This window comes from Labrus bergylta, chromosome 4, assembly GCF_963930695.1.
Source record: "Labrus bergylta chromosome 4, fLabBer1.1, whole genome shotgun sequence".
In the NCBI taxonomy this organism is placed as follows: Eukaryota; Metazoa; Chordata; class Actinopteri; order Labriformes; family Labridae; genus Labrus; species Labrus bergylta.
Genome location: NC_089198.1, coordinates 18564140 through 18591969, shown reverse-complemented (window position 1 = coordinate 18591969; position 27830 = coordinate 18564140). Strand labels below are relative to the sequence as shown.

At 42.3% G+C, this 27830-nt stretch overlaps 1 protein-coding gene across 7 annotated transcripts in view; it reads right to left on the bottom strand.

Moving 5' to 3' along the window:
• Positions 1–880: 880 nt before the first annotated feature.
• LOC109984060 (receptor-type tyrosine-protein phosphatase S-like) overlaps positions 881–27830 on the bottom strand; it is a 72835-nt gene continuing 45885 nt past the window's right edge. For 2 of the 7 annotated variants that reach the window (XM_065953939.1, XM_065953940.1), the window contains exons 7-31: positions 27346–27360; positions 25749–26018; positions 24464–24843; positions 22278–22479; positions 20251–20387; positions 19869–20013; positions 14977–15071; positions 14053–14306; positions 13836–13923; positions 13397–13615; positions 12294–12451; positions 11603–11617; positions 11253–11365; positions 9508–9605; positions 9122–9245; positions 8488–8663; positions 8283–8402; positions 7295–7449; positions 6825–7110; positions 6178–6356; positions 5678–5804; positions 5212–5337; positions 4332–4486; positions 4082–4217; positions 881–3534 (exon numbers count right to left, since the gene is read on the bottom strand). In XM_065953939.1, the coding sequence (XP_065810011.1) occupies positions 3466–3534; positions 4082–4217; positions 4332–4486; positions 5212–5337; positions 5678–5804; positions 6178–6356; positions 6825–7110; positions 7295–7449; positions 8283–8402; positions 8488–8663; positions 9122–9245; positions 9508–9605; positions 11253–11365; positions 11603–11617; positions 12294–12451; positions 13397–13615; positions 13836–13923; positions 14053–14306; positions 14977–15071; positions 19869–20013; positions 20251–20387; positions 22278–22479; positions 24464–24843; positions 25749–26018; positions 27346–27360 (3842 nt within the window). In that variant the 3' untranslated portion in view covers positions 881–3465. Of the gene's footprint in view, positions 3535–4081; positions 4218–4331; positions 4487–5211; positions 5338–5677; positions 5805–6177; positions 6357–6824; positions 7111–7294; positions 7450–8282; positions 8403–8487; positions 8664–9121; positions 9246–9507; positions 9606–11252; positions 11366–11602; positions 11618–12293; positions 12452–13396; positions 13616–13835; positions 13924–14052; positions 14307–14976; positions 15072–15819; positions 16483–16677; positions 16796–16990; positions 17018–17160; positions 17355–17486; positions 17814–19868; positions 20014–20250; positions 20388–22277; positions 22480–24463; positions 24844–25748; positions 26019–27345; positions 27361–27830 lie in introns of all 7 variants that reach the window. The other 5 variants (XM_065953942.1, XM_065953943.1, XM_065953944.1 and 2 more) reach the window with 4 other exon arrangements.

The following is a 27830-nucleotide window of genomic DNA, read 5'->3' as shown; positions in this document are numbered from 1 at the left end:
GTGAAAGATTTGTTCCTAAATGTAATGCTAGCACCAGCTGCTGGTTAGCTTATCCTAGAATCAGAAGAAATGGAGGAACCCGTCTGGTCTGAATGAACAAAATAAACTTTTTTTATAGCCAAAATATCTTGAGGTGTCATCCTTTTCTCATCAGTCCAGCTCTTGTAGCTAAGTTTTAGTCTTGTAGCCAAAACAAAACTAAAACATCTATGAAACCAAATATGATGACAAACTGTAAATAATGGGGGTTTATAGTTGTGTAGTGAGACTCATTGTGTTCACTTAAGAGAACCAAGCTAGCTAGTCTCCCTGATTTTGTTGCAGTCGCTTCAGTACAAACTGCTTTTTATTTACCCCGACCGACAACTATTGATATACCTATCCATGGTTGACTGTCACTGGGAAACTAAAGGTCATATATTTGTGATTGGGCACAAAATAGTAAAATAAATAATATTATAAGTGTCTGGAAACAAAATAGCCCTAATTTCAGTAAAACCCAAAATGTATGGATGTGGTGTTGTGATGTCATCTTGCAGCATCAGATTCCTCACACTGCAGGTGTAAACATGGTGTTTCCCCTCTTTATCATCCATCTCATCCTTTTGTACTATATTACTTTATATTATAACTTAATTTTGTTGCTTGTTTTGTTTCCAAACTTCGAAAAATCAGATTTTTTTTTTCCTGAAACCCTGGTGCAAAAAGTCAGCTTGCATTTCCAAACATTTCCTGGGTGTTATTTTGTGCACACTGCATTGTGCAGTTTGTCAAAGCTAGCTGGAGTGACAGGAGAGGCTTTTGGTTTTGACTTACTTTGGTCCCATCTAGTGGACGAGGAGGGAACAACAACAAAAAGAGGCAACAGGAATCGAGCAGCTCATTGTGCTGTATATCCAATCATCCTGCTTTTAATACAAAGTCAAGATACAATATCTACATCCAGGGTTTTGAAAGGAAAGAACAGGTACATCAGTGAGGGGGATGGCATCATCAGAGCTGGCCCTCAACACATTTCACATGTTTCATGTGTGTGCCACTTTATATTTCTCTTGACACAATAATATTAGAAATCGAAGGAATAACATATTCTTATATATGTCACACACTGTCAAGACTTCTGGACCACACATAAATTTCATATCAGAATAATTTTAGATTTTAACAATAACTTTTGCGTGTGTGTGTGTGTGTGTAGTTGTGTGCCTGTGTGTAGTTGAGTGATAAGTCACCCATTCTCTGTCAAAAAATACACTTGCTACCATTTGCTTTCCAGCAAACTAAATACCAGCAACTTGTCTGAGGTTTTCACCAACAAGTCTGCTCTATAGATCTAACTTCTCTGATGCCCTTTGACCAATCATGATGAGGTGGATCATACCTGTGTTGCTATGATCACACCACTGCTGTTATTAGGGACGTCAACAAGGAAGGGCATTAAAAGGGCATCACTGTAAACTTAAACTAGGGCTGCCTCTAATGTACATCTCTAGCTAACTAGTCGGACATCAGTTATCAGTATCAAATAGCACCCTACACAGAGGGCATACTTTATAATAAGGAAGCAAATAAAAAAGCACCAAAACTGACCATTAAAAAAAAACGAAACAAAAAAACAATGACAATATCATACCATTGGCTCGCCAAAAAAACAAGTAAACAACATCTTATTGGTTATATTTGCTAAATATTCCAAATAAATAAATTAAAAACATACCTAAAAAGTAACAAAATAGAATAATAAATATCTTAAAAAAAATCATACGAAATAAATATGACAAAGTGAACGATAACAATAAGGCTTTTTCTTTTGCGACAATAAGAACTACATCACATCCAATCCCACGTTATATCTTGTGCTCAGACGTTTGTAACTGTACTGTATAGGACTCCAATGATAGACTGTATGTACAAAATCGGTGAAATCGCCCGAGATGTCTGATACACTGGAACATCGCTGTGCTCTTCAATCAACACGTGGGACCATTTATGATTATATGTCAAATCAAGACAAGATTTCAATCCATATCAAGGACTTGTGCAGTTGTACCGGAGAGGACAGAGGGGGAAACATCATTTGGTTAAGTTGGGATGTTCTGTACAGCGTGATTCAGGAACAGAGATTTTTTAATGAGGTTCCAAACAGCAGGGTCAGCTGATTTAGGGGAGAGAAACGCTGAAAGTGGGCAATTAACCACTTGTGCTGAATGTTTTGGGGATTTCTCTCTCATTGCCGGTAGCCTTAAACAGTGAAATATTAAGAGTGATTAAACTGCAAAGTGGTGCAATTCAAGTAGGTAAGCTTCAGAGGAGGAAGATTATTACTGATACAGCTTTCATCCTCACTTCAAGATACTGTATGACTATAAATGTTTAGCACACAATGCATGTCAGCATAAGGCAAAGACATACAGTAAAAACACATAGAAAACATGAAATGGGCTGTTTGAATTCATGAGCATCTCTTTCAGTGAGCCACTAATGCTGAACTGACACAATGGGGCTGACATCAAGAGTAGCTGGAGGATGAACAAGGAACTATAGCAAGTAGCAAGCAAGCTTTGTTGAATGAAGAATGCACTGGACTTCAAATCTCAGCCCAGTTGAGGAAACAATGGGCTCTAATCACTGCTCTGAGGCCAGCTGAGGACTCGGTTTGGGAGTGCAAACTTATCCTCAGCCAGTACAGTCAGAGTCCGACTCTTTGTTATGCTGGATTAAAGAGGGAGCATGTCTCCTCGTAGGCCACAGTTCATGTTCTTTATGGTTTCTCTTGGCACTGTGCGTCGGGTTGATGGGCATCCACATGCTTCTCCAACAGTCCTCAGGGTGATGAGTCCGTACTGTAGGCTTCTGCAGAGGCATGACCTAATAATCATCTGCTTGAAATGGAATCAGAACTACCTGTGGCAGCAGTAGACACCTTTGAAGTAGACTCACGGACACATAGAAATGTTCACCTTTGCACTTTGTAACCCCTTAGTACACCAAACCAATAGATACAAAGTTGAGGATAAAAAGCCCATTTAGGGTGCAGCAAATATCCAGGCTCTTTGTGTTTTTTTTCCTTTTTGTTTTTTATACACATAAAGTATCATAATTCCTGCTCAGAAGCCATTTGTATTTCACTGGTTCGTATTGGAGATAGCTGACCACAACACACATGTAGTATACGTCCTTCACACTGGAACACTGAGGTAAGTATATGGATTAAACATGGACAGTCCCCACACCCACCACCTCGTCCCTGATGAGTGCAGCCGCTGTAACACACAGATTTTCTTGTTGCTGTTTTTGTTGTTGCTTTTTGTCCTTGTTGGTGTTGATTTCATCTTTGAGCCTCGCCCCCAGAAAAAAAAAAAAAAAAGGTTCAATGTTCACGTTGTAATTATTTCTCTCTGTTTCGCTCCTTGGTTTGTTTGTTGACCTCGAGGCAGAAAGATGGATGGATGGTTGTCTCTTCACTTACGTTGCATAGTGGTCAAAGCTACCCAGGTACTCCAGAGCAGCCTGGTAGCAGAACTGGTATTCATCCTGAGTGAGAAACAGATGATAGAAACACAAAATCATGAATATTTTATCAATAAAAAAGTGTGTTTACTGCTAACATCATAGACTGTATAAAAGAGGGACAACATGACAGCACCCCAAAAACATATGATACTCCTCCTACTGATTGACTGACTGACTGACTGTCTGACCGCAGAGTAGGTCATAAAGCCTGATGTTAACAGATGGGACATGGGTCAAACTATAAAATCTGAATTCACATCAAATAAATAAATAGTTGAATCTTATCATGCTGATTTAAATGCAAGTTTTCACTCTGCCAGAATAATGGCACAGGAAACAACAATTTCATGGGAACCTAAGCTTAACGGTATGAAAAATATCATGTTTATTTGTACTGTATTTAGTTTTAAATATTAATGCTCAGACAGGTATAATGCTATGAAATACAACTGTATTGATGAAAACATGAGCTTTAGCAGTAACAATGATGTGCTGTTTCAGTGTTTTCCTTGCGTGTCTCAGCCCCACTCTAAGAATAAATAAGTCTGACATGTTGTTGAGTGTTTACCTCAGTCTGCACCATGGCTGGTCTCTGTGTGCGCAGCATTTTGACAGTCTGGAAGATGTCCACCGCCCCCTCGTAACGCATCCTCTCCAGGACAATACTCAGAGTGATGAAGACACCTGTCCGCCCCACGCCAGCACTACAGCCACAAAGGAAAACATTTTACCAAAAGTTTACAAGGTGCCAGAGCTTGGACATAATCAAAGGCATATATTTATACCAACATACTGAAAATTATAACCCAACTGTTTACCTGCAGTGAACGCTGATTGGACCGTCCTGGCCGAACTGCTCTTTAGTTTTGTGCACTTGGCCAATGAAATCAATGAAGCCCTCCCCAGATTTAGGAACACCTTGCTCCGGCCAATCAGTGAACTGGAACTGACGCACTGTCCGGGATTGGCCGTCCTGTATGGAGTGGAGAAGAGAAAAAAATAATGCCACTAAATATTTCTGATATTTATCCCTGAAGTGTATGGTTTCTGTAAGGTGATTATTTCAGAAGAGCTTCTTCTCTCTGTATTGACCGTGGAGCGAGACTCTGCCAGGCAATATCCTGTTTTTCTCTCTAATGATTACTGTTATCTGACCCTGGATCACTGGCTGTGGTTAACATCAAGCTGTAACGTCAGTGCGTCTGCTATTGTCAGCCACTCACTTGGCAATTACATCTTTTCTCTGCTGCTCAGCCTTCCTGACTCCTCCTTTAATGGAGATCAATAGAGCATCTGTCAATGTGGCGTCAGTGCAGGACAGGCTTAGCTCCAGTTATCTATGACTGGAACACGTATGCAGCAGCAGTCAGCACACATGCAGTCACTCACACACTCACACACACACACACACACACATATGCTGTTGAGGTAATCTGAAGACAGCATGGTTGACTGAGTAATCTAGGTCTGCCTGTCAATAGTGCTAACCTGCTGTGTTGGGCACATTCACATACAAAACACACAATAACTGACACACACTACAGGTCGATTGGACATGCAATGCACTGCTGCTTTCTGACAGCACTGATGGATCAGGAAAAGAGCAAAGGAGTCGAGGAGTGTACTGTTTCACTTGTGTCTGAATACAACATGTAACATGGGGACTGGTCTTTAAACACACTGACACCATGAACTCACCCTGGCATCAGTAACTTTGAACTCCCGAAGGATGTACTGAGGCATGTTGTACTCAGCCATGGGGTCCACCACAAAGTACTGGTACCTGGCTGAGCGCTCAGCAGGCCAGTACTGGTGACACTTCTCCTGAGAGGACAGAAAAAAAAAAATAAAGTCACAAGACATTCTTTATAGCAGGCGTACTTAAATATTGTTTTAAAGGGCCAGATTTGAAAACTGTCAGACCCCTTAGACTAAGAATGATATTGTTTAAACAGCAATACAAAGTTGCATTAAGCATTTATTTTTATTCAATTCCCCTCAGCTTAAACAGCCAGGGTGATTAATTTCAATACAATTTTCAGTTCTTATGTACTGTATGCCATTTTGAAAGATTAGGTTTAAGAGCCCACATGGGGTACACGGCTAAAATTTACTGTTTATTGTAGCACTTAATGCTGTCATGTGAATTTATTTTGCTCCTTACCCGTCCCATTTCTCTTAGTTTAGTCAGCATGACCACTATAGTAGAGTTGTGCTCCCACAGCATCCTCCAGAAATCCTCCGTGGTCTCAGCGAGTGGACCCTGGGTGGCAATGTAGCCTCTCTGCTGCCTGCGCACACACACACACATACACACACACACACACATGATGAAGCCACTTTCTCCATGATATGTCCCTATTTCTTCCTCCGCCAAGCATCAAACTGAAAAGGGGGTCAAGCTTCAGGCAGGAAGGGGAAAAGTCAAAACATGTGTGTACAACTACTCTGAATGCCTGAATCATCAGAAGCACTTCAGCCTACGTCTCCTTCATTGTGCAACGAGACAGAAAGCGGGTACATGTATACAGTAACGTTGGATCTGACAGGACGTGACAGGTGAGAGCACTGTGGTGAAAACCTATCCGATCCATTCACTCATCAACCATCATAAGCGCATGAGGTGGTCAGGCCATATTAGTGTTTCCCAGGACCAAAACATACCTGTATCCGTCTATGTAACTGGAGTTGATGTAGTCAGAGCCCTCCAGGCCTCTGATTGGCTGCAAGCAGACGCGTGTGGTCTCGTAGGGCATGATATTTACCAGTCGGTTTTTGAATTTGTTGCAAGGCAGGTTAGCTGTGACGAACCGGGACGTGTGGGCCTTGGTGTTTGCCAGTCGCTGAAGAGAGATTTAAAAAAATGTGTTGTTATCTTTTTTTTTTTTTCAAATCTGAAAGTCAGTTATATAACAAACCAAAACTGCTTTTGCATGCAAAAGTGAAGCGATGTTCGGGATTATTTGCATGGTTAGCTGATGTACTATGGCCACAAAATTCTATGATTTGGTAGTTGCAAGCCACAAAACAAGCTGAGTGGTTGTGAGATAAAAAAAAAAAACACGATAGTAAAGTAGTTTTCTCTGTTTGCACACAATGTTTTTAATCTTTTAAACTTTATTATTTTTTAATTTTTTTCTTCCTGAGTAGATATAACATGATCAGGCCTTTAACTAACACTCACGTCAAACAAGTTTAGATGAAAACCTGAAGTTTAACTGCACTAAAACTTAAGGACAAATGCAAAGTTTTACCAATGATTGTGAGTACACATAGCATATCACATAGCATTTGTCTGCCCGCTCTCCTACCTTAAACTCCAGCTCCATGCCAGTGACGTGCTCCCCGGTCTCCACCTTAGAGAGCTTCTGCATGTACGAGTACAGACTCCTGGCGGCCACCTCCGTGTTTCCACAGGCGACGGCCTCCAGCAGAGACTCGTGGATGAAGCTGTATTGGTCCTCTGTCTGCACCATGTAGTTCCTCTGTGAGCGCATCAGGGTCACATGACCATAGATGTCCACAGTGCGCTCGTGACGAATGCGCTCCAGCATGGCGTCAATGACAATAAAACAGCCGGTGCGACCCACACCAGCACTATGAGAGAGGACAGTAGGAAGAATTGTAATAGTAATAATAGGAGGTGTTTTGGAGATTTATGATGTGCTTTCCAAATTCTCTAAAGCTTGGTATTTGGTACATATTATTATCTCATTTGTTTGATGAATACAGAAACAGTATTGTTATAATTATCCACTTACAGTATGTGTGCAAACTATACCTGCAGTGAGCGATGATAGGTCCCGCATCAGGAGGGTTGCAGGCTTTGACTCTGCGGAGGAAGTTGAGGAAGGGGGTGGGATACTCTGGCACACCATGATCTGGCCAGGATGTAAACTGGAACTGACGCACTTCTCTCCGTTCACTGCTACCGCTCTGATGTAAGACACGAGCAAAAAAAAAAAAGTCTTTAAAATCGCAGAGGTCAGAACTGTAAACTGAACATTTACATATATAAGGTTCATCCCTTTTGTATAATCAGATGTTACAAAAACCCTGTTAAGTTGCTAAAGTGACACATTTGTCAGTTTGAGAGCAGTTTTTCAAATGTATCCCCATTGTCAACACGCCATGCAGGCACAACTTCCTTTTATACAGAATGTCCAAGAAGCTTTTGAATGGATTCAAGCGGAAGAATCATAGTGATAACGTATGTTTTATCAAGGAATTATTGTAGAATATTTAACTGAGTAATAGAAATATTCTTAATATTCCCACACTGTCCCCAAAACAAAGGAACAGGACCAGCATTGTTGAATATTTCATGTGTTTTATTCTCTACTGTATGATGAGTCCCCCAACTTGACATTTCAAAACACATCAACAAAATTTTAGTGAAGCTGTGCTTCATTTGGAAGCTACAGTTGGCCTAGTTTCTGTGTTTGTAAGTAGGCCACAGAGACACGCAAGTCTGACGGTCTTAGATTAGCCCCTCGCTATAAGAAAGTACTCTGCCTCCAATGGTGATCAAATCTGAGGGCCCGACACGGGGAGGCTGGCCTGGTTTTGAACACTGCATGAAGACTAATCTATTCTCCTCTGTGTGTCCACATGTACTATTCATTTGGTGACACTGGAAATGTACGATTACACTGGTTGCTCCTGTTTGCTCTTTGTATACTCAAGAGATCACAGCATGGATGTGAGAGAGGAAAGGGCAGATGGGAGAGTCAAGGGGTTGATGAGAGACAAAGTGTGTCATCATTTACCTTATGCAGGGAAAGGGTGCGAACACAGAAAGTGGCCAGCTCCATTGTGTCCAGCAGGGTGACTTGGATCATCCCGTATGTCTCTGTGCCACGACTGGGCCAATACTGGTCACACTTTATCTTAAGATATGAAAGAAAAGCATCATCACTAACAATCCTCAGAACTTCAATTTGCAGGTGAACTTAGCCTCTAAAGGTGTCCTACCCTTGACTTCTCTTCCAGGCGGGTCATCATAACCACAGAGGCAGCCCTCTGCTCCCACACCATCCTCCAAAAGTCCCCGAAAGTCTCTGCCAGCGGGCCCTGTGTAGCAATGTAGGCATTCTGCTTCCTGTAGCCATCAATGTAGTTGGCGTTGATGTAGTCGCTCCCCAGGATACCTACAAACGAGACACTTGTGAGGCTCTTGCTAAACTGTGACGCGCACCAGCGACATAATAAATTAACCTGCATGTATGACATCAAACAGACTAACGAACTGTTTGTTTCCCGGCAGCCCTGGCTTCCAACAGACAGCTGCGGGATGACTAGTGGAGGACAACAAACAAACAAGCCTCTGTCGGTGTAAATTCATGAGCTCTAGATCAAATCCCTTCTCCCCCTTGTTGTTCCGGAGGAGTGCTGGCTGCACTTGAATGCACTCGCGCTGTTTGTCAGTCTCATGCCGCTGCACACAGGCAGACTCCAGCACTGTTTGCAATTTCAGATTTCATCCATCATGCAAGCTCTCCCTTTCTCCTCCCTCTCTCTCCCCCCTTTTGTGTCCACCCCCTCTGAGCACAAACAGACTCATTAAAATCTTTTTAACATCTTCTTTAACTCGCTGCTCTTTCCTTACCTTCTAAGGGAGCCAGGATGACTCTGGTGTGGTCGTATGCTATGACGTTAGCGTAGCGGTTTTTGGGCTTGTTGACCTCCAGGTTTGAGTGCTCCCAGGTGAACTGCTGACTGGGGTCAATGGACTGAGGAGAAGCAGCAAAAACAAAGACGTTAACAGAGCACGGTGGTATGTTTAGTCGTGCATTTGAGCATAATGGAGAGAGTGCTGTGTAATGTGGACGAGTTACAGCAATAAATTGCAGTGCTGAATAAATCATGAACGTAGAGTTTGCACACAGTGATATACACGTTAAATAAGATTTACTCCATGGAGCAAAGGCTTGCAATTCTAAACAATAAAGATGCAATCTATTTATTTGTATTGCATAATAACGCATCTCTCACCTCGTACTCCTGGGACAGTCTCAGGTTGTCGTTGGCTTTCAGCAGCTCGATGTGCTCGGCCAGCTCACTGATGGGGATCGGAGGATGGCTCATCATTCCTACATGGGGTCATAGATCATGCAGAGTTTAGGTCTGAGTAACCTTAATTACAGAAGGTCAACGTCAAACATGTGCGGAGCTGTGGAGATAATTTCTTTTACAATCACAGAACATCACATATTAAGGAACACGCTGAGGCAGAAAATCAATTTTGATCCACGTGTGTGAACAAAGGGAGGCGAGTCTTGTTTGTTAGTAAATTGTTTTGTTTTTTTTCTTTGATAAATTGCTTTCTCTGTGATCAGAGGAGCAGCGACTCAAGAGAAAACAAACACAGACAGAACACTAATTAGGAGGCTTGCATGCACGCACACACCAAGGAACAAATCTTTACAGCCTCCTACAGTCGTTTCATTACACAGCTGGAGTGAGAAAAGAGAAGCCTCAGCGATCCATTGTCCATTCAAAATGCAAATATTGCAAACAATATTTGTAAGTAACACTGCTTCATACTCAATAAACAATCAAATTCATGCCTTAGATTGTTTTTTCTGTGTTTCCAGAGTCATATTACACATTGATGCCCTGTGCAGAGTCATTGTGCAGCTATAGCTATGTAAACAGGCTCATAATAACAGTAATGTTCTGCTTCAGCACTCGTACCGCAGCACCCACAAGTGATCACGACAAAACAAGCACTGTCACGACCACGAATGACCTCAGATATTGTCAGGCGCTTCTACTGGAAAATTCACTTGAATTTCATCTTTGCCAAACACCTCAAAAGCAAAAATCCCAGGGGATGGAGAAGTGGGTGAGGTGGGAGCTTCAAGGTTGCAGCCACAAGAGAGAAAAATTAAGAAAATGATAGAAAAGCTTTAATCTGTGGCTTTTACTCTGCCTCCTGGAACATGAAAAATACAACTTCAAACCGTCATCTATGGATTTAATAAAATATCATATTTGACTTTTTAAATCCTTGCAGGAAAAAGACTAAACCTTTCTACTCGGTGACACATCTTACCACCCTTTCCACGTGAGATTTCTATAAACTGCAACCATGAAAATATAGCAGGAACAGGGATTAATTTGCTCCAGGCTGTGTTTTCTGAACGCTGTTAATTCAATGTAAGAAGTGAAAGCAAGGCTTCAACGGCTTGCTGCCTGTACGATATCAGCTATGTTGTTAGATCTCACTCAGTAGGGGGTGGGGAGGTGCAAAATCCATGTAGTTACTTCACAGTGGGGATTTGAGTCTGGTAGGCTGGTTAGTATACAGAACATTTCTTTGCAAATGACCACAGTTAACCCCTGCCGCACCTTTTCATTCAGCAACTTGATCATTAAAGACTTAGAGAGACAGATCGCTGCCCGTTCTGATGTGCTCTCTGCAGCCTGGCATGTGGAATGTGGGCGAGAGGAGATGATCGGATTTTGTCACACCGTTATGACTCAGCCATGACTAAGCACTGACTGTACCTGGGCGGTGGCCATTTTGAGTCCTCAGAAATAACTGGAAGCTTCCAGGTACAAGTTTGTTGTCGCGCGGAGGAGTACTTTCACAATCTTGTCTGCATAATCTTAGCCCAGGATAAAATTGGTGGCATGCATATTTCATCATCCAATCAGGAGGAAATCGGAAGTGTACTTTACTATGCAAATACAGAGTGTGTGTTTGGGTGCCTGTGTTGGTTCATGGGTCTCACCGGGAGTCTGGAAGTTGATGCGTCTCATCTCCACAGGGTCTGTTGGGTGATGGGCCATCATCTCTGCGTTGCTCAAAAGGCTCTTGGTCCCCGGTTCAGAGTCCTTGCGCTTGCTGCTCAAAAACCAGTGAGTCAAAAGAGCAATTAGCACATGCAAAACAAACAGAGAGGGAAGCAGACTCACTACTGACACATCATTTGCACGGCTACTTGAGTCAAGTAAATAGTGCATTCACAGATATAGTGTTTTGTATGACTTGGCTTGATATAACCTCTCTGCACAGCATCTCGTGTCATGCAATTGCTGTGGGTTAACACAGACAAAGAACTTGACATTGCTTTAATCTTACCTGTCAGGTTTGCTGCTTCCAGTGAAACGAGAGCAAGGCAGGAATAATTAGGGGAAGAAAAGGAAGGAAACAGACAGATTGTTAGAAAGGTAAATCAATATTTTGCATTAGTATTCCAAAGCTTGATGGCTTGCAGCAGATATCACGGGCTAACAGCCGGGTCAGACTGTTTCTTAATTGTCTGAAGGGAGAATAAACTTCTAAATTGGAACAAATTTGATGAAACCTGATTGGAAAGATAGCCAAACATTACGCAGTTCCTGTACCATGAGTTTAAGAAGGAGCCTCTGTATACATGTAAAAGAAGAGTATTTATGTTGAGTGAATGTCAACGTTTATTCTGGGGAATACATTGAGTCTATTCCACATACACCAGCTTGCTGCCATTATACTCACTAGAACATCTGATGTATATCAATCCACGGCTAAAATAGGCAACCAACAAAAGCAACATCAACTTCCAGTCAAGTGAAAACCAGCAAAAACTGCATTAAGAGGCAGAGTAGGGGGGAGATTTAGAATCACTTAAACATGAAATTGTATATTTGTGACCCCATTAATATCTAGTTTTAAAAGTATTCAAACTCCAGTCTTAGCCATCCAGATTTATAGAAGACGCTGATCAACAACATTTGTCTGAACATCAAAGCTTTTGAAATGCTTTGTAACAGCGTTTGTACGTCCCACTCACTTTTTGTAAAGCAGGATAGCAATAACGATGCAGATGATGAAGACCACAGCAAGCACAGGTCCAACCACCCAGATCAGACCATCACCTGCATCTAGGGGCTGGGGGTCTGAATCTGGGGCAATCACTGGGTCTGTATACGGGCTGGCCACATACATTTTCTGTAAAACAAACAAACATACAAGTGCAGAATCAGAACAACTGTGCAAGGGAGAGGAAGAGATTTCATTTATTCTTTTTTTAATGAATAAAGATAAAGATAAACTTTATTGATCCCCCATGGGGGAAATTTTTTAATTAGCGGCCTGAATCATCTCAGCTTGATTTTCACTTTGTTTTTTATCAAAAGGATTTTTTTTTTTTTTTAGAATATCTCTGGGTTATTGTTTTGTTTTCAAGAGTAACATCATCACAGCACATTTAACTTGTTTAACATTTTACCACACTGTGGATCTGAACATAACACAATGAGTTAAACCAACAGTTCTTTCACTACATAAAATGTAACCAGCTAAAATAGTATTCATTGCAGAGAAGTTGCAGTGGTATAGAGTATCCTGTCACTGTGACTAGCTGGCTTTACATGTGTGCATTAGGTTATATTTTATCAGCTTTATTTATACAACGTATAAATAATGGACAAAAGGCTTACTATCATCACATGTGTTTTTATTATCAAAATAAAGTGATTATGATTAAAGTGCCTATTTATTACTTCTGAAGAACTTTTGAAGAGTTTCCCCTGGGCTTAAAGAGCTCCTACTAAACACATGTAATAAAAAAATTAAATCTAACATAATTCAAGTTATATATCTCCATCTATATCCAATTCAAATCAACATACGAGCATTACACAGGGCAATATCTCCTCCACTGGCACAACAGTACACTCACGCTTTATTAGCGGCTGTGATGGAAGTACGTGAGGGTTATTGCCTTTTCTTCCAACACTCTGACTGACACGCTTTTTATTGTTTTAGCAGTGAGGCCATATTGATTACAATGCATGGTGACAGCCTGCAGGGGGGAAACACAGGCAGCGAGGGACTGAGGAAGTTGATCTAAACACGGACATAAAAGTGATGTGACACGGCGGCTTTTTGTACCCCTGTTGTGGAGTTGAGCTCGGCCAGGATGAAGAAGACGTACTCCTGCCCTGGGTCCAGAGCGCGGTTCTCAAAGCCACCGTAGTCCAGCTGGTCTCCCAGGGTGAAGAAGGCAGGAAGAGTGGCAGGTGTGAAACGGGCTGTGATGTAAGCCCGACGCAGGTCCACCTGCTTCTGCTGCCTAGTATCCTTCTGCCTTTGACTGATGTCTTTTAACAGCTGAGAGACAGAGAGGGGGAAAACAGAGAAACGGACAGGGAGAAGACAAACACAAAAAAATGAAGCATTCCAATATCTCTGACTAATGTCTAAACACTGATATTAAAATCAGAAATGCTAAGCATTGCCAGGAGTTGTGTGTGTGTGTGTGTGTTTTGTGAGTCTTTTCCTGCTTCCAGGCACAGGCATCTGTGAGTGCTGTCATTGTTGTGGTTCTCACCTCCTCTAGGTCCATCTCATCTGGACTCTTGAGGTGTCTGATGACGCCGCGGGCTCTCCTCAGTGGAACCACAACAACATAAACATTCCTGCAAAAAGCAGAGGAGGAAATAAAACTTTTAAAGGATGATTCAAATAGCTAAAATGTCACAAACTTTTTATTTTATTTTGTCCTTGCCAACTTATGGCACTAAGTCTGAAACTGTATTTCTTCTTACTTGACAGGACTGCGATTCTCCAGTGATGGCAGGATGATGGTGACTGTGGTCTCGGTGTCACGCGCGTGGTCGATCTCAGGGCGACGGATGGTGATGGGAGGGGAGGTCTTAGCAGAGATTCTGTGGCGAAGGCCTCCCATGTTGCCCTCCGGAGCTGTGATCTTAAAGTCATAGCTGGTGTCTGGCTGTAGGTTTGGGATTACTGCCTTTCTAAGACGAGCATCCACCTCCATCTTCTGTCGGTTATACTCCACCTACAGGATGGGAGGTGAAAGGAAAAGATTTGTTATAACCAGTATGCTGAAGACTCCTGATTGTACATTAAGAACTCATACCTATAAATGAAGCCAGCCTTCCTAATTCAAAACAGCTTTTCATTTTGGAGATGACATTTTAAATGATTTATTTATTTATTAGATTACAACACTGGCAAAATGTATGAATTATTTGAAAGACAACATTCTCATTTGTGCAGAGGATTGCCTGGTACCATTTATATGTGCTGAGGGAATGTGTAGCTTAATACAACAGCCAGCTACATTATCTTAAAATAAAAGAGTGGAAACAGGAGCGATAGCTCACCTGAATCTCATTAAAGACTAAAATGTTCTATATCAGCACTTCTAAAGCTCACAATGGAAATTGTGAATTCACTTTTATTCCACTTTGTACACAGTGATTTTGTATTTTACAACATACTATATGTTAATCAGTGAGTTTTAGAGATGCTGGTTTAGCATACTTTTGTTCCTTATGTAAATTCTAAATAAATGTGTTATACACATTTGGAAATATAAAGTTTGAGGATCTAAAATATTCCGAACCTTATAGTAATTCTAGGTATTATAACTTAAAGAACCTGGCATGTTTATAGAAAGTTGTATAATATACAAGTGAAGTACGAGAAACAGCCTGTGGACATACGGTAAAGCGATAAGGGTTGCTGCTCTCTGGGAACTCCCAGGTCAGGAGAACACTCGTCTTGGTGGCCAGATTGACTGAAAAATTTCTCGGCACATCTGGAAGCAAAGCAAACACAGAGAGTCATTCATGATAGAGCATTTTCTTTAAATCAGCACCTTCTCTCGTTTCCACCCTGTAAAAATGGAAGCCAGGTAGGTCAGTCGGATGTGTTACTGGGGGAAGAATACATGATGGTTAGGAGGATGGGCAGGTGATGAGGAGAGTGGATGGCAAGAGTAATAAGAATAAATAAGACAGACAGACCGGCTGCAGGAATGTGACATGCCACATTCTCAGAGTGTTAGGTTGTGTTCTTTAGACTCAGACTTCAGCATGTCAGCAAATGCTTTGGAAGTGGAAGTGGCGGTCTATCTGATAAAAACAGCTTACCTGCAGATACAGCACCAGACGCTGGATTTCACTTGAACTCGGACTGAAGACTTACCTTGATACTGTACATCCCAGCCTTGTATTGACTTTTACCTGAGGGTTTGTGATAAGCAGTGCTCTTGAAGCAAACATCCATTAACATTCAGCCTGCTTCCACTGGTGGTGAAGGGTAGGTGATGGAGGTATAAGTGAGTGAGTGGAGGAGATTGGGGGGAGTAGTCGTGGTCCCCTGGACTTTGCAGTTTCTCAGCTTTTCTTGGGTGCAGAGGTGAAAGGCCGACCTACAAAAACTGGCCCACACTTCATATAGTTAAGTGTTTCGGAGTGATATCCACATTAAAGGGAGAAGAGATGTGAAGCTGAACCGGTGCTTAGAAGGTGAAGAGTTTTCCTGAGGCCTGAGGCCAGCCCTACCTGTTTCAAAGGCCAGGGTTTGGCTCACCAGAGGTGGGCTGAAGGGGCCTGGCCCTGCCACATTGTGGGCTCTGATCTGCACCTCGTAGGTTGTGCTGTGATTCAAGCCCAGGATGGTGTAGCTGGATTCACTTGCTGGTATCACGATCAGCCACGGGAAAGCAGTAGGGGTAGGCATGAAATAAAGGCCAGGGTCACTAGAAGGATCGGGGCCTGGAGCCTCTCTATAAGCTATAGTGTATTCTGTGAGGACACCATTACAGTCTTCAGGATGAAGTGGTAGCCAGGAGAACTGGATGGAGCAGCATGTGACATTAACATAGCTAGATAATTTGGGATGTCCCAAGGGTGGGAACATTGGGATTGTTATTTCCTGCTGCACTTCATCTCCGTAGCCTGCTCTGCTCTTTGCGGAGAGGACGAAGACGTAAGAGGAGCCCTGAGAGAGGTTACTGGCAGTGAAGTTTTTCTCACGACTTGTGAAATCCACTGTGTTGTCTAAAGAGGTATTCTTCAGGCCAAACTGTAGGCGGTATCCCAGGATTTGGAGCGGGGGCCCCCGGCTATCAGAGCCTGACTCAGAACACTCCAGCGGAGGAGCCCACCGCACCACCACTGACGGACCTGATCCTGGGCGCACCCAAAAGGAGGGGGGGCCGGGTACTGCAAACGACAGTGTAGGCAGCAGAAAATCAATAGATTTATATATAAAAACATATATCATGTAAATCTTACAAGAATTAAAATTGATTTTACTGTTTATTTACTGCTGCCTTCTGTTACAGTTAACTGTAAGATCAATTCTTGAGTATGTTACTAAATCCAGTGCACTGAGCTGTATAGTTGGCATATGCTTACAGATCCCCTGGGTCTGAACCAGCTTGGTTTTGCTGTGCGCTCCATCCCCTTTGGTGGTGTATGCTGCCACTGAGACAGAGTACAAAGTGTCTGCTCTCAGGCCACCCAGAATCAGCTCCTGTAACGGCAAACACACAATTCAGTAAACTCTTTCTTAGCACTCGAAGCAAAAGAAAGTAACTAACAATAACACATCCGTGGATAAAAGAACTTAGTGAGAGGGTTTCATAACTGTCTCTTTGTTATAAATGCATTGTGCTGTATGTATTAATAGTGGATTCATTTATAATGAGAAGAAGACGTCTGCACTCACATATTGGGTTGAGTCATCCTCCTCCATCTTATCCCACAGACAGAGACACACCCGGCAGGCAGCCCAGACAGATGAGAGCAAGTCAAAGGACAAAAGGAGAGAGAAAGGGTGTTTAATGATAAATAAATGAATGCCGTTTAATCACTTTAAACATTCAGTTATCAGTTCACCTGCAACTCATCCAATAAGAGGTCTTTGATGCGAGGAAGGTTTCGAGACTCGCCGCTTTCCGCTCGGGCAAAGTGCACCTGGTAGCCACGGATTTGGCCTTGATGTAATCGTGGCAACACCGATCTCCATGTGACTCGAAGTGCTGAGGAGTTGAACGGCTGGACGTCCACTTGACGAGGGGCTGCTCCAGGAACTAAGCACACACACACACACACATATACACACACACAACCGGGAAAGTAGAATTAATGGAGTGACCAACAGTCTAGCCAGTAATTAATCAACTAAACAATCAATGTTGTTCAATCCCATCCACATCGCTCACCGTCTTCATCAGTTCTGCATAGAGCAGCCGGGCTTTTGGGTCCAGTCCCCTCTGTGGTTTTAGCTGCCATGGTGACGTTATACCAGCTCCATTTCTCTAGCCCCTCTATAACTGTCTGCCCCTGCTGGGCAGGGATAGGAGGCCCCTTCATCTCCTGGCCCTGCCCTCCTCCTCCGCCTCCTCTTGCCCCAGAAACTCTCTGGTATCTCAGCTCATAACCTGCCAACTCGCCATTCAGGCCATCCTTTGGAGGCGGCCTCCAACTTACTCTCAGCGAGGTGGAGCTGGCACTCTCACAGGACACACCCTCGGGTGCGGCTGAGGGTTCTGATTGGACACAGGGGGCAAGGAATTGGCAAAGAGTTTAGGAGAGAGACCCAAGAGAACGGGGATTGAAAAGTAACAAAAATTGGGGAAAATGAAAGCAAAAGGATAGGAGATAAGGATAAGAAAAAGAAACAATAAGAAACTAAGGTAAACTAAATCAAAAGAGATAAGGCGAGGACAAATATGACTCAGGCAACAAAAAAGGAGCGACCACATAATGTAAAAGAATAATGTTAGACTAGAAGGCTAATGAAATAAACCAGAGACAAGAGAATCGACCCTGAGTGGACAACTTAATTATACCCAAGGAGAATGTGCATCCAATACCCAGTGATAATATCTTATCCTTCAGCTGAGGCATAAAAGGATGCAGATTTATGAATGAGAGACAGACAAAGTATTTCTTTCCAAAGCAGGGATGCAGGGCTCAGTGCACACGAGCACAGACAAATATACACATTTCACAACACCAGCCCCCATGGTGGCATAATCCTTGAGTCCTCTGGATAATAGAGTGGTCTCAGATTTTCCACTGCTGACTAGGGGAAGGTCTTCACAGAGGGACGAGACAAACAAACTAAAGAAGATCTCACACAGAGCAGAAAGGATTTAGGAGGCAGACAAATAAAAGAAGAAGAACAGGAAGCCCAAGAGAGAAAGGCACTCAGACGGATATTTTACGTCAGGCTGGAATGATGAATTGTAGACAAGAATTGACTCAGGATTAAGCTGGGATATTTACTGTAACACAAACAGGTACAGAGAACCAAAAAAATCAGCACACATTTCTGAATTGTAGATTTCACTCACCCTCTATAACGTTCCTTAAAGAGCACACACACTATGGCGAGCGTGGCAAAAACGTCTGGGCTTGTGCTGGAGCTCTGGAGTGTGTAGCATGTGTGGATGTGTGGATGTGTGTGTGTGTGTGTGTGTGTGTGAGTGGGAGTGTAATAGTCATAGCTGACAGGTTCAAGTATCTATCCACTCAGCCGTACAGCCAGTGTTCTGTCGGCCTCGGGGGACAATCTAGATGTGCACCAAAGCTTGGCGATAACAAAGCGCACATAACCTCCCTGGGAAATGAATTCTGCTGCATGAAATAGTCTGCTTATCTGGCACCTTCCCTATCCTGATCCCCCACACCCCTTTACCCCCTTTCTCTGCCACCTCATCTGGTGTACCTCTTTGGTCCCTTTTGCTTTTTTTTCAGGTTAAGAGTGAAAGGAGACCAGCTTACGGCATTAGCCCTATGTTGTACTTATCTGATTATGAATCACTGTGTCTGTTAAACGAGAAAATACTTAACAAAACTTACCGATGAAGTCATGAAGCACCATGAACTCTAGACTTGGGACTCTTTTCTTGTCGACGACTGCTTTATCAGTTCTTTTCCTTGAAACATTTTCTCTGCTGTTTCATGTTTACATTTTCCTTTATCTTCTCCTCTTGAGGAGATACAAAAATGTCGAAATATGTCCGAGCCTTTTCGGGTATCGCATAAAAAAAAAATGAGAAAATGAGACAAGGAAGAGAATCGTACTTCAGTGTGGTTGAAGTAAAGACTGACTGGCACTTACCTGTCAACACAGCAGGCTAACCACCATCATTTAATGCTCCTCACTGCTGGCTAGTAGCCAATAAGTGGCAGACAGTTTCAAAGACACTGACAGAGTGGAAAAAGTGAAAGAGGGTGAAAAAAGGAAGAGTGAAACATTAATCGGTGCTCCGTCTCCCTCAGTCTTGATGTTTTGGCTATGTAAGAGAAGCAAGAGGCTGATTGGAGAAAAGAAAGGCACGCTGAAACATAGATGGATGGATGAGAGGGGAGGTGGGGCAGATTGATTGATAAACGAGATAGACGGAGAAATGTGACGATGGTTTTCCCGGGATCAGGAGCTGAGGATGATGTTCTAAATGCTGTGTGTCCATTTGTGAGTGTAGAGGAGAAAATATTTGCATCAGATACGCGCAAAAGTCAAACAATACATTATTACAATGCGTGGCATGTGTGTGTGTGTGGCTACAGGTATTCCCTGTCAGATAGAGACATACTGGCTTGTGACGTCCTCTGCACCAGTTCATTGGTAAAAGCTCCGATGCCTTTGTTTGAGATTGCGGCCAGGGAAAAGGAGTACTCTGTATTGGCTTTCAGACCCTCTAGTGTGTAAGAATTCCTCGGCCCGAAGGTCAGCTTCTCCTGTGAGATAGAAGAAAGAGGAGCAGAGAACGGGGCGAGAGAGAGAGGAGTAAAAGTGAAACATTAAAGGAGATTCGGAGAGAAATAAAGATGAGGACTGTCACTAGCAGACAAAGTGGTGCTGAACGTTGGGGTTAATCTTTTAAACTACCTCTTTTATCTGTCCTCTCATCCCTCTGTCTTATTAGGAAATCCACTCAGCAGACAGATTTATAAAGAGAGAGCAAGAGGTCTTACCAAACTGCCAAACTTGACAGGTTTGTAGAGCAGCTCGTAGTTGACAATGCCCTCCTTGGTGTAAGCAGGCTCCCAGGTCAACTCAATGCTTGTGTCTGTCACCCTCCCCACCTTAAACTTTCCGGGTTGGCCTGGGACTGAAGGGGACAAGGTGAAACAGTCAGCATGGAGTTGTTAAATTTATACATTTACATCCATATTCATACTGTATAGACATATTGTTATTCTTGTATCGTATTCTCTACAAGAATTCTGAAGCCAATTTCTTTCACGGCTTTTCCAAGAACTGATTCCTGCAAAGGTTTGATTAAAACCAGCAATGTCTTGCTACAATATTATTATAGTAAAAAAAAAACAGTACAAAAGGATTTTCATGCACTGAACACACATGGACATTTTATTTATACCAACATCTGTTTTAAATTCATTTAAATTAGAAAAATAGATGTAGATGGAAATGCCACTGGTAGAGAAATATGAACAAAGCATTCCCATACAGTCTTTATAAAGAGTTTATAAATGATTTATTTTAATTTCTTTTAACTTTAACTGCAATGCCACTTATCTGAAATCGCAGAGAACACTGACTGAAGTAGCCCAGCTACGGCACTGACTTGTGCAGGGTCGGCATTAAGTATGCACAAACAATAGACTGTATCAAACATGGACGTACTCACAGTGAGGTCACCCATTGGTTTCTGAAGTGCAGCTTTGAAGCCAAATGATGGCAGTCACCATTTTGGAAATGTCAACTCAAACTACACTTTCGGTCAATCTAGAAACAGGCAAAGATGTGGAACTGAGGCAGGCCTTTAACCTTCTCACAAAGAGCCCACCTGAACTCTAAGCCTCAATATAATGGGAACCCCAAAATCCTTAAATATGATTGATTATTTGCCAGAGGTTGACTTATGTTGAAATCCACCATTCAGGCTGTGTTAAAACGGGCAGCTCATAGTTTGCAGTGGGTAAATGTTTGTTTGTAGTTTTTAAAATACTTCAAATTGTAACTTAAGATATCATTCTGTTTTGAATCCTTGAAGAATTAGGCTTAGCAGATGGTTATGTTGTCATTATCTAGTGTTATTTAAAAGTTGATGTGATTGGTGCAGACAGAAGGAATAAATAAATGCTCTTCATCAATATGTGTGTACACAAACTTTAAGCCACCTCTGCACCAGTCAGTGCTCCAGTTGGGCCACCCCAGTCCAAAAGTCTGGGCATGCCCTTGCATAGCCTCAGATCTTAGGGTGGCCCCTGGGGTAGGATAGGGTAGGATATCAAGAGTGGACCATGCCACCTCCTGTATTCGCTCTAGGCAGAGAAATGATTCAAGTTTAAAACCAATCAGTTTCCCATCCTGACCTTTTTTTGGTGGATTAATAAAAAACATTGCACTGATTCTCTGTTTGATGTACACACATAAACTCTGAGCCATAAATCCAACAGACTCTCACATTCGAACACTTTCTTTATAATCTTTTTCCTTTTATGTACTTGAAAACGGTAGCCTTTTTTGGGGACATTTAATGGCGCAGCAGTAGCTCAAGCTGCTCTCCTCACAAATTCAAACTAGTAATACCATCAGAGTAATCATCTCTTTGTACCTCCCATCACATAAAAACCTGCCACAGCAGTTGTCACGGCATCAAGAGCAGCAATGAGCTACGACGGACATTTTGGGGCGTTAATCCCTGTTTCCTTTTCGTAAGTCTCCACAGCTCTGTCCCGGCAGGTGGAATTTATTCATTTCCAAGAAGTCGTATTTTCTGACAGGTCAAGCTTATATTAAGTATTTCACAGTGGATTGCCTCCCAAACTTTACATAAGTCACTCAGATAAGCTACTTAACACTTTGGATGCATGCACACACACAAAGAATGACTCATGTGTGCACATCTTTAAAAAAAACAAAAAAACAACACCACTCTCCTGCATGAATAAATGACGACTAACGGATATCTATGCACCAGCATGCAGGAGGAAAATACGTATACACAAACACACATTCACACACACACACTGACCTCCAGGCATGACTTTAACATGGACTGGGTCTGAGAAGGGCCCGTCCCCCACAGAAGTGAAGGCCAAGACCTGGATGGTGTAGGTCTCTGATGTCACCAGGCTCTGAATGGTTGTGATCACGCTGTCCTGGACGTTGTGGATCTTCCACTCGTTCATCGGCAGGGACGGGTCCATGGTGTAGTACACGCGATAGCCTTTTACCTAAACCAAGAAGAGAAAGAGGAGCGAAAGAGAGGCTGCTTACTGGATTTTGACTAAATTTTTGGACATCAGCACTCCTTGCTTTATAAAATGGTCTCTTGCCTATTTTTTCCAATGACTCAATAGCAATGTTAATCCACAACTCAACCAGAATTGATCGCAGCTGAGGTCATCATCTATAAAATAGTTTTGACTTTAATCCAGATAGTCCCATGGATTTGATGGTTGGGTGTTTGTGTTCGGTCATTGTCACAAGGTGATGTTCCTGTGTCCCTCGCCCTGATGAACAAATGTCACTCGAAGCTTAACCAAACCAGGTCCAATACATGCCCTCATATTGTAGTGCTTAAGATATAATCACTACTCCCTCTCCTCCGGGATTTGTTTATGGGCAGTTCAGAGTATGTGTAATCCCGCTGCCATGCGTTTGCCCCTCACCCCTTCCACCTCTCCTGTTATTACTCTTTAATATCCATAATCCCCATATGCACTCATTCCAGTCTTGCACTTTTAAGAACAAACTGTACAGTTAGGAGGGCTAGAAAAGGAAATGGGCCTCAAGAGGGAGTGCTCCTAACTCAAAATGGACAGTCCAATTACCTTTTCTTTCTCTAGCTGGAGGAGAGAGTAGCGAGGGAGTTACAAGCGGGAAATCTCTGGGAATACACAATCCCAGTAAGAAACATGAATCTTCACAGTGGAAAACTCTCCCAGTGGTATTTTTATGAGTCTTTATTGTTTTTAAATATATATATTTTTAATAACGCACAATTTCATTCAGTTTTCAAGACGAAATATTACTTAAAATCCTGATATCCTTTTAAATGTCTCCAAACGTAAATTCATTGTGAAGCAGATAAAAAAGCAACAACAAAAAAGGATTTAGTTAAATATAATATTAGAAACTTAAAAGGTTTAGGTGCTATATAGTAGATAATATTACATGACAGTTAAAGGACAAGGAACCATGACAAAAAGGTAAAAAACAGAATCAAAAGTACTATGTATTCTTTAATGTTAAATAGGCAGGAGGAATTCTGTTTGATTTCTTTGGTAAATTATATTTTGGCTTTACAATCTAGACACCATCGGACTATTTGATTTCATAGATTTGTTGCAGTAAAGTACTGAATCTGCTTTATACTGCTTCTATTTGCAATTGCAAACAAAACAGTTACCCATACCTTTACCTTTTGTCTAAAGGCAACCGACTGTCCTACAAAATACAGTACTGGTTAAAAATCCTGAAAAATAACATATATCTTGGGTTACCTACAGTGGATATCTGAACATTTAAGAATAGCTTTAAACATTTTAATGGTTAGATTTAAAGCATGTTTGAGGTCTATGTTTAAGCAAGGATGCATCTTGGGATTTTCCTGCAGAGGTTTGTTAGTAATTCTTCGGTTTGAGCTAGACCAGAGAAAACTGGCAGGCGTGCGCACAGGGATTGGGTTACTTGGGTGGATATTTGAAACTTTTCAGACAGTGTCTTTGTAAGCACTGGACTTACTGTGTGTGACATGTGAATTTTTATTGCTGCTAATGTTTAAAAAAAAACTATGGTATGCTGAAACTTCCGTCTGCAAAAGAAATACCTTTTTTTAGGAACCGATAATAAAGTAAACTTGAAACTTGAAACTGCGCCCGGGTTATTCAACATTCTGGAAATACCTTCCAGAGAAGATCAGGCAGGCTTCCTCTTTCAGAATAAGTCTCTCTTGGATCAGTTGTTTTTCATTTTCAGTTAATCATATATCACTTTTCAAACAAATTTCAGACAAATTTAAAACATCTGGATGTAGGAGCTGGGTTGGTCACAATGAATGGAGTCTCTCTCTTTCTTTAACATAAAAAGACCAAACCAGCTCTTTTGGCAGTATTTTTGCTGCAGACTTTTGTCACCACGTTTAACACCAACTTGTAAAAAAAAGAAAGAAGGTCAATGTGTGCTATCTACTATGAATAACAGTCCTCATCCCACCTGTCCATTGGGCTCCTCCGGCTCCTCCCAGCGCACCATAACTGTGTTCTGAGAAATGATGTGGGCCTGGACGTTTCGAGGAGGACTTGCAGGTGCTTGCTCTCCTGTGCGCGCCTCCACTCGTGTAGACGGCGGCCCCTGACCAATGCTATTAAAGGCCGACACTCTGATCTCATACTCCGTGTTGGGGTAGAGTCCCCCGATGCTGTAGCGGGTGGTGGTGATGCTGTCAACCGTCTCATACTTGCTGTCTGGCCCTTTGGCTCGGTACTGGATGATGTAGTAGGAGACGGGGTCTGGGTTGCCAGAGTCCCAGGTGATGGTCACACTGGTGGCAGTGGTCTCTGTGACGATGGGAGTGCCGGGAGGCTTTGGCAAAGCTGGAGATTTGAGAAAGGATGGATAGATATTACAGATATTATTATTTATTGGTTTCTATCAACTCTCTGCATATCACACACATATTAATGCAATATTTTTTTGGGGCATTAAAACAAGAGAAGGACTAGTGGTATACTGCTGTGATGTAAGTGCTGAAGATTATAAAAACCATGCTGATATTCAATACAACTGCACGACCTCAAGCGTGATATCGCTTTTATACAACAGTTCTGAACATAGAAAATTGTTGTTAACAGCCATATGCAACCATATTTTTTGTTTATTTAATCAACACTTAGCTGGTTGGAGTCAGCAACAGTAGTGCTGCATTTGAACGGTGAAATCTGTGAAATATTTCTAATACAAAGAAGCTCAATCTGTGGACAATTAATGATCCTGTTAGCAGTTTTTTTGTGAGATAAGGAGTTTCTAGAAAGAAGAGGTGTATGAATGCTCGGTTGACGCTGCATCACCCCCTTTGTAGAGAGAGGATGTCCTTCGTCTTGATGCAGTCTTACCAACTGCCTGCCAAAGTGTCTGCTGTGATGATATCGGGCTTTTGAGGACAATGCAGAGAGGAGTACCTCATCGTGAGATATCTCACTCATTTTATCGGAGAAGCGTGGTTACCTCTGTAACCTTCATTTTCTCTAACTTGACTGTTGCCAAGCAATCCAAAAATACAGTATTCCTGCTAGTGGGAGCTAGTTTTAATTTTGTAAAATTATTTTTATGTTTTTATTTATCATGCTAGTTGGTTGAAACTAACTGTTCTGCAGCTTTAACATTCAATTATGATATAGTTAAAAAGCAACTTGCAATAAAGGATGTATCATATTTCCTTCCACAATGCTATGTTTTATTAAACTCTGAGTCATTCTGATGTCACCAAAGCATCTCTTACTCTTTACTAAGACCTGAGCAGTGGCCTCGATGATACCCAGGCTGCTCATGGCCATACAGGTGTAGTTTGCAGACTCCCTGACACCCTTGAGCTCCAAAACATTCCGTCCGATCGGCATCTCATCCTCCGGGGTGAGGTCCTCGCTGCCTAGCATCCACTTGACGTAGGGCATGGGCGAACCCACGGCCACACAGGTGATATTCACGCTCCCTCCTGGCATGATCTCGTGGTTGGAGGGGGAAATGGAGAAACGAGGGGGCACACGGCGCACTGGGAAAGGAGGAGAGTCAGGGTAGAGAGGAAAAGGGAAGGGTGGGGGTGGGTGGGTGAGGCGAAAAGTGGGGAAGGGAGTGAGGAGAAGAAAGGCGGAGAAAGAAGGAGGGAGGAGGGGAAGAGCGAGTGAGGGAGAGAGAACCAGAGAGAAAAAAAGAGAGAGAGAGGAGGAGCGAGGCAGAGAAGCAAGGTGGAGATTGAGGGAAAGCGAAGGCAAGAAAGATAAAAAAAGAAAGAATAGGAGAGAGAAGAAGAGAGAAGAGGTAACAGGAAGGGGGAGAATGAACTTCAGGGTTTTTACAGAAAATTACAAAGGGATATTTCAAGTTTTGTCCCAATAACTTTATGGTACTAATGATTCCAACAGAAAGACATAAATCTTGTGTTGAGCTCAACCATGTGGAGTGAGCTGCCTACAAAAAACAATAAAGTGACAAACTCTTGAGTGTGATTCAACCAGGACATGACACCTATAGTCAGTTTCTCTTTTTTTTTTTTCTTCTTTTTAAAAAAAAATAAAGTTGAATTATAATTATTTTCCTCCTCTAAGCAAACATCTTAAAGTTTTCCACAAACTTTATGTGACAAACTTTTCTTCAAAGCAAATTCTGCGCCTCAGGATGCTTCTGCATCACATGGGCTCCTTTTAAAGGGAGTGTATGCATCATAGGGGCCAATCAATAGGCCCTGGTTGCTATTTGTGTCCCCCATAAGAAGAACAAGTAAGGTGGCAATGTATATCCAAAGCTGCATCTGTCAGAACTGGGTTGACTGTTTATTAGGGAGAGATGCATCGAGAGACTGAACTCATAGGTCAATTGCATGCCTGGGCGACTCAAGAGGGAGAAAATGGTGGAGGAACACAAAGAAGAGAACGAAGAACTGAAGGCCGAGGAGGAGATGGAGAGAAGCAAGACAAGAGCAGAGACACAGATATCGAGAGAGAGATAGAGAGAGAGATAGATAGATAGAGAGAGAGTGAAAGACAAGACAGAAAGAAAGAAAGAAAGAAAGAAAGAAAGAGGCAGCTCTGCTTCTCTTCCAGACAATGAAAGGCAATGCAGCAAAGGACAGCCACATTGTACAACAAGATACTGTACAATACATAGGATTCATAACTGATACAGTGTGTAGTCAAATGAATTGGAGATGTGGACAGGAGTGGGTGCTTAAAAGGTGTCGTGGCAAATTACAGTGATCATTGGACACATTAAAGAACACCAAGACAGCATGAAAGAGGCAGAACAGGAAAGAACAAGTGCGAGCAAAAAGAGAGATATGTGAGGTAGTATGTGCATGTTTATAAGTTAATAAACTTATGTACATGTGTCTGTCGCTCCTACACATCAGGGTGCGGACAGAATGCAGAAGAAGAAGAAGAGAAAAAAAGGGTGGGTAGAGGGAAAGGAGGGGAGAAGACAGGGAAGTGGAGATAAAGAGAGGATTAGAAGAGGGTTTTAGGGGAAGGAGGGAAAAAGGGGGGAAGAAAAGAGGAGCGAGGAAGAAGAAAACACATGGATCTATGTTTAAAACACGGCTATATACCAGAGTCAGGCCCATTCAGAAAAGGTGCTTTAAAAGTAAGAAAAAAAGAAAGAGTAGTAGAGAACGGATATTGAAGGATCAAAGAGGAAGAAGAGGATACCCGAGGGGCACAAGACAGGAAACAGAGAGAGAAACGGACAAACATCTCTGCATAGGAGGAGAGAATGGAGGGGGGCAGACAGAGAGCAGAAACATAGTCGCAAACCAAAACTCAACTAAACACTAGATAGCTAGAATGTATAATAAGACATGAATGTGGGAAAG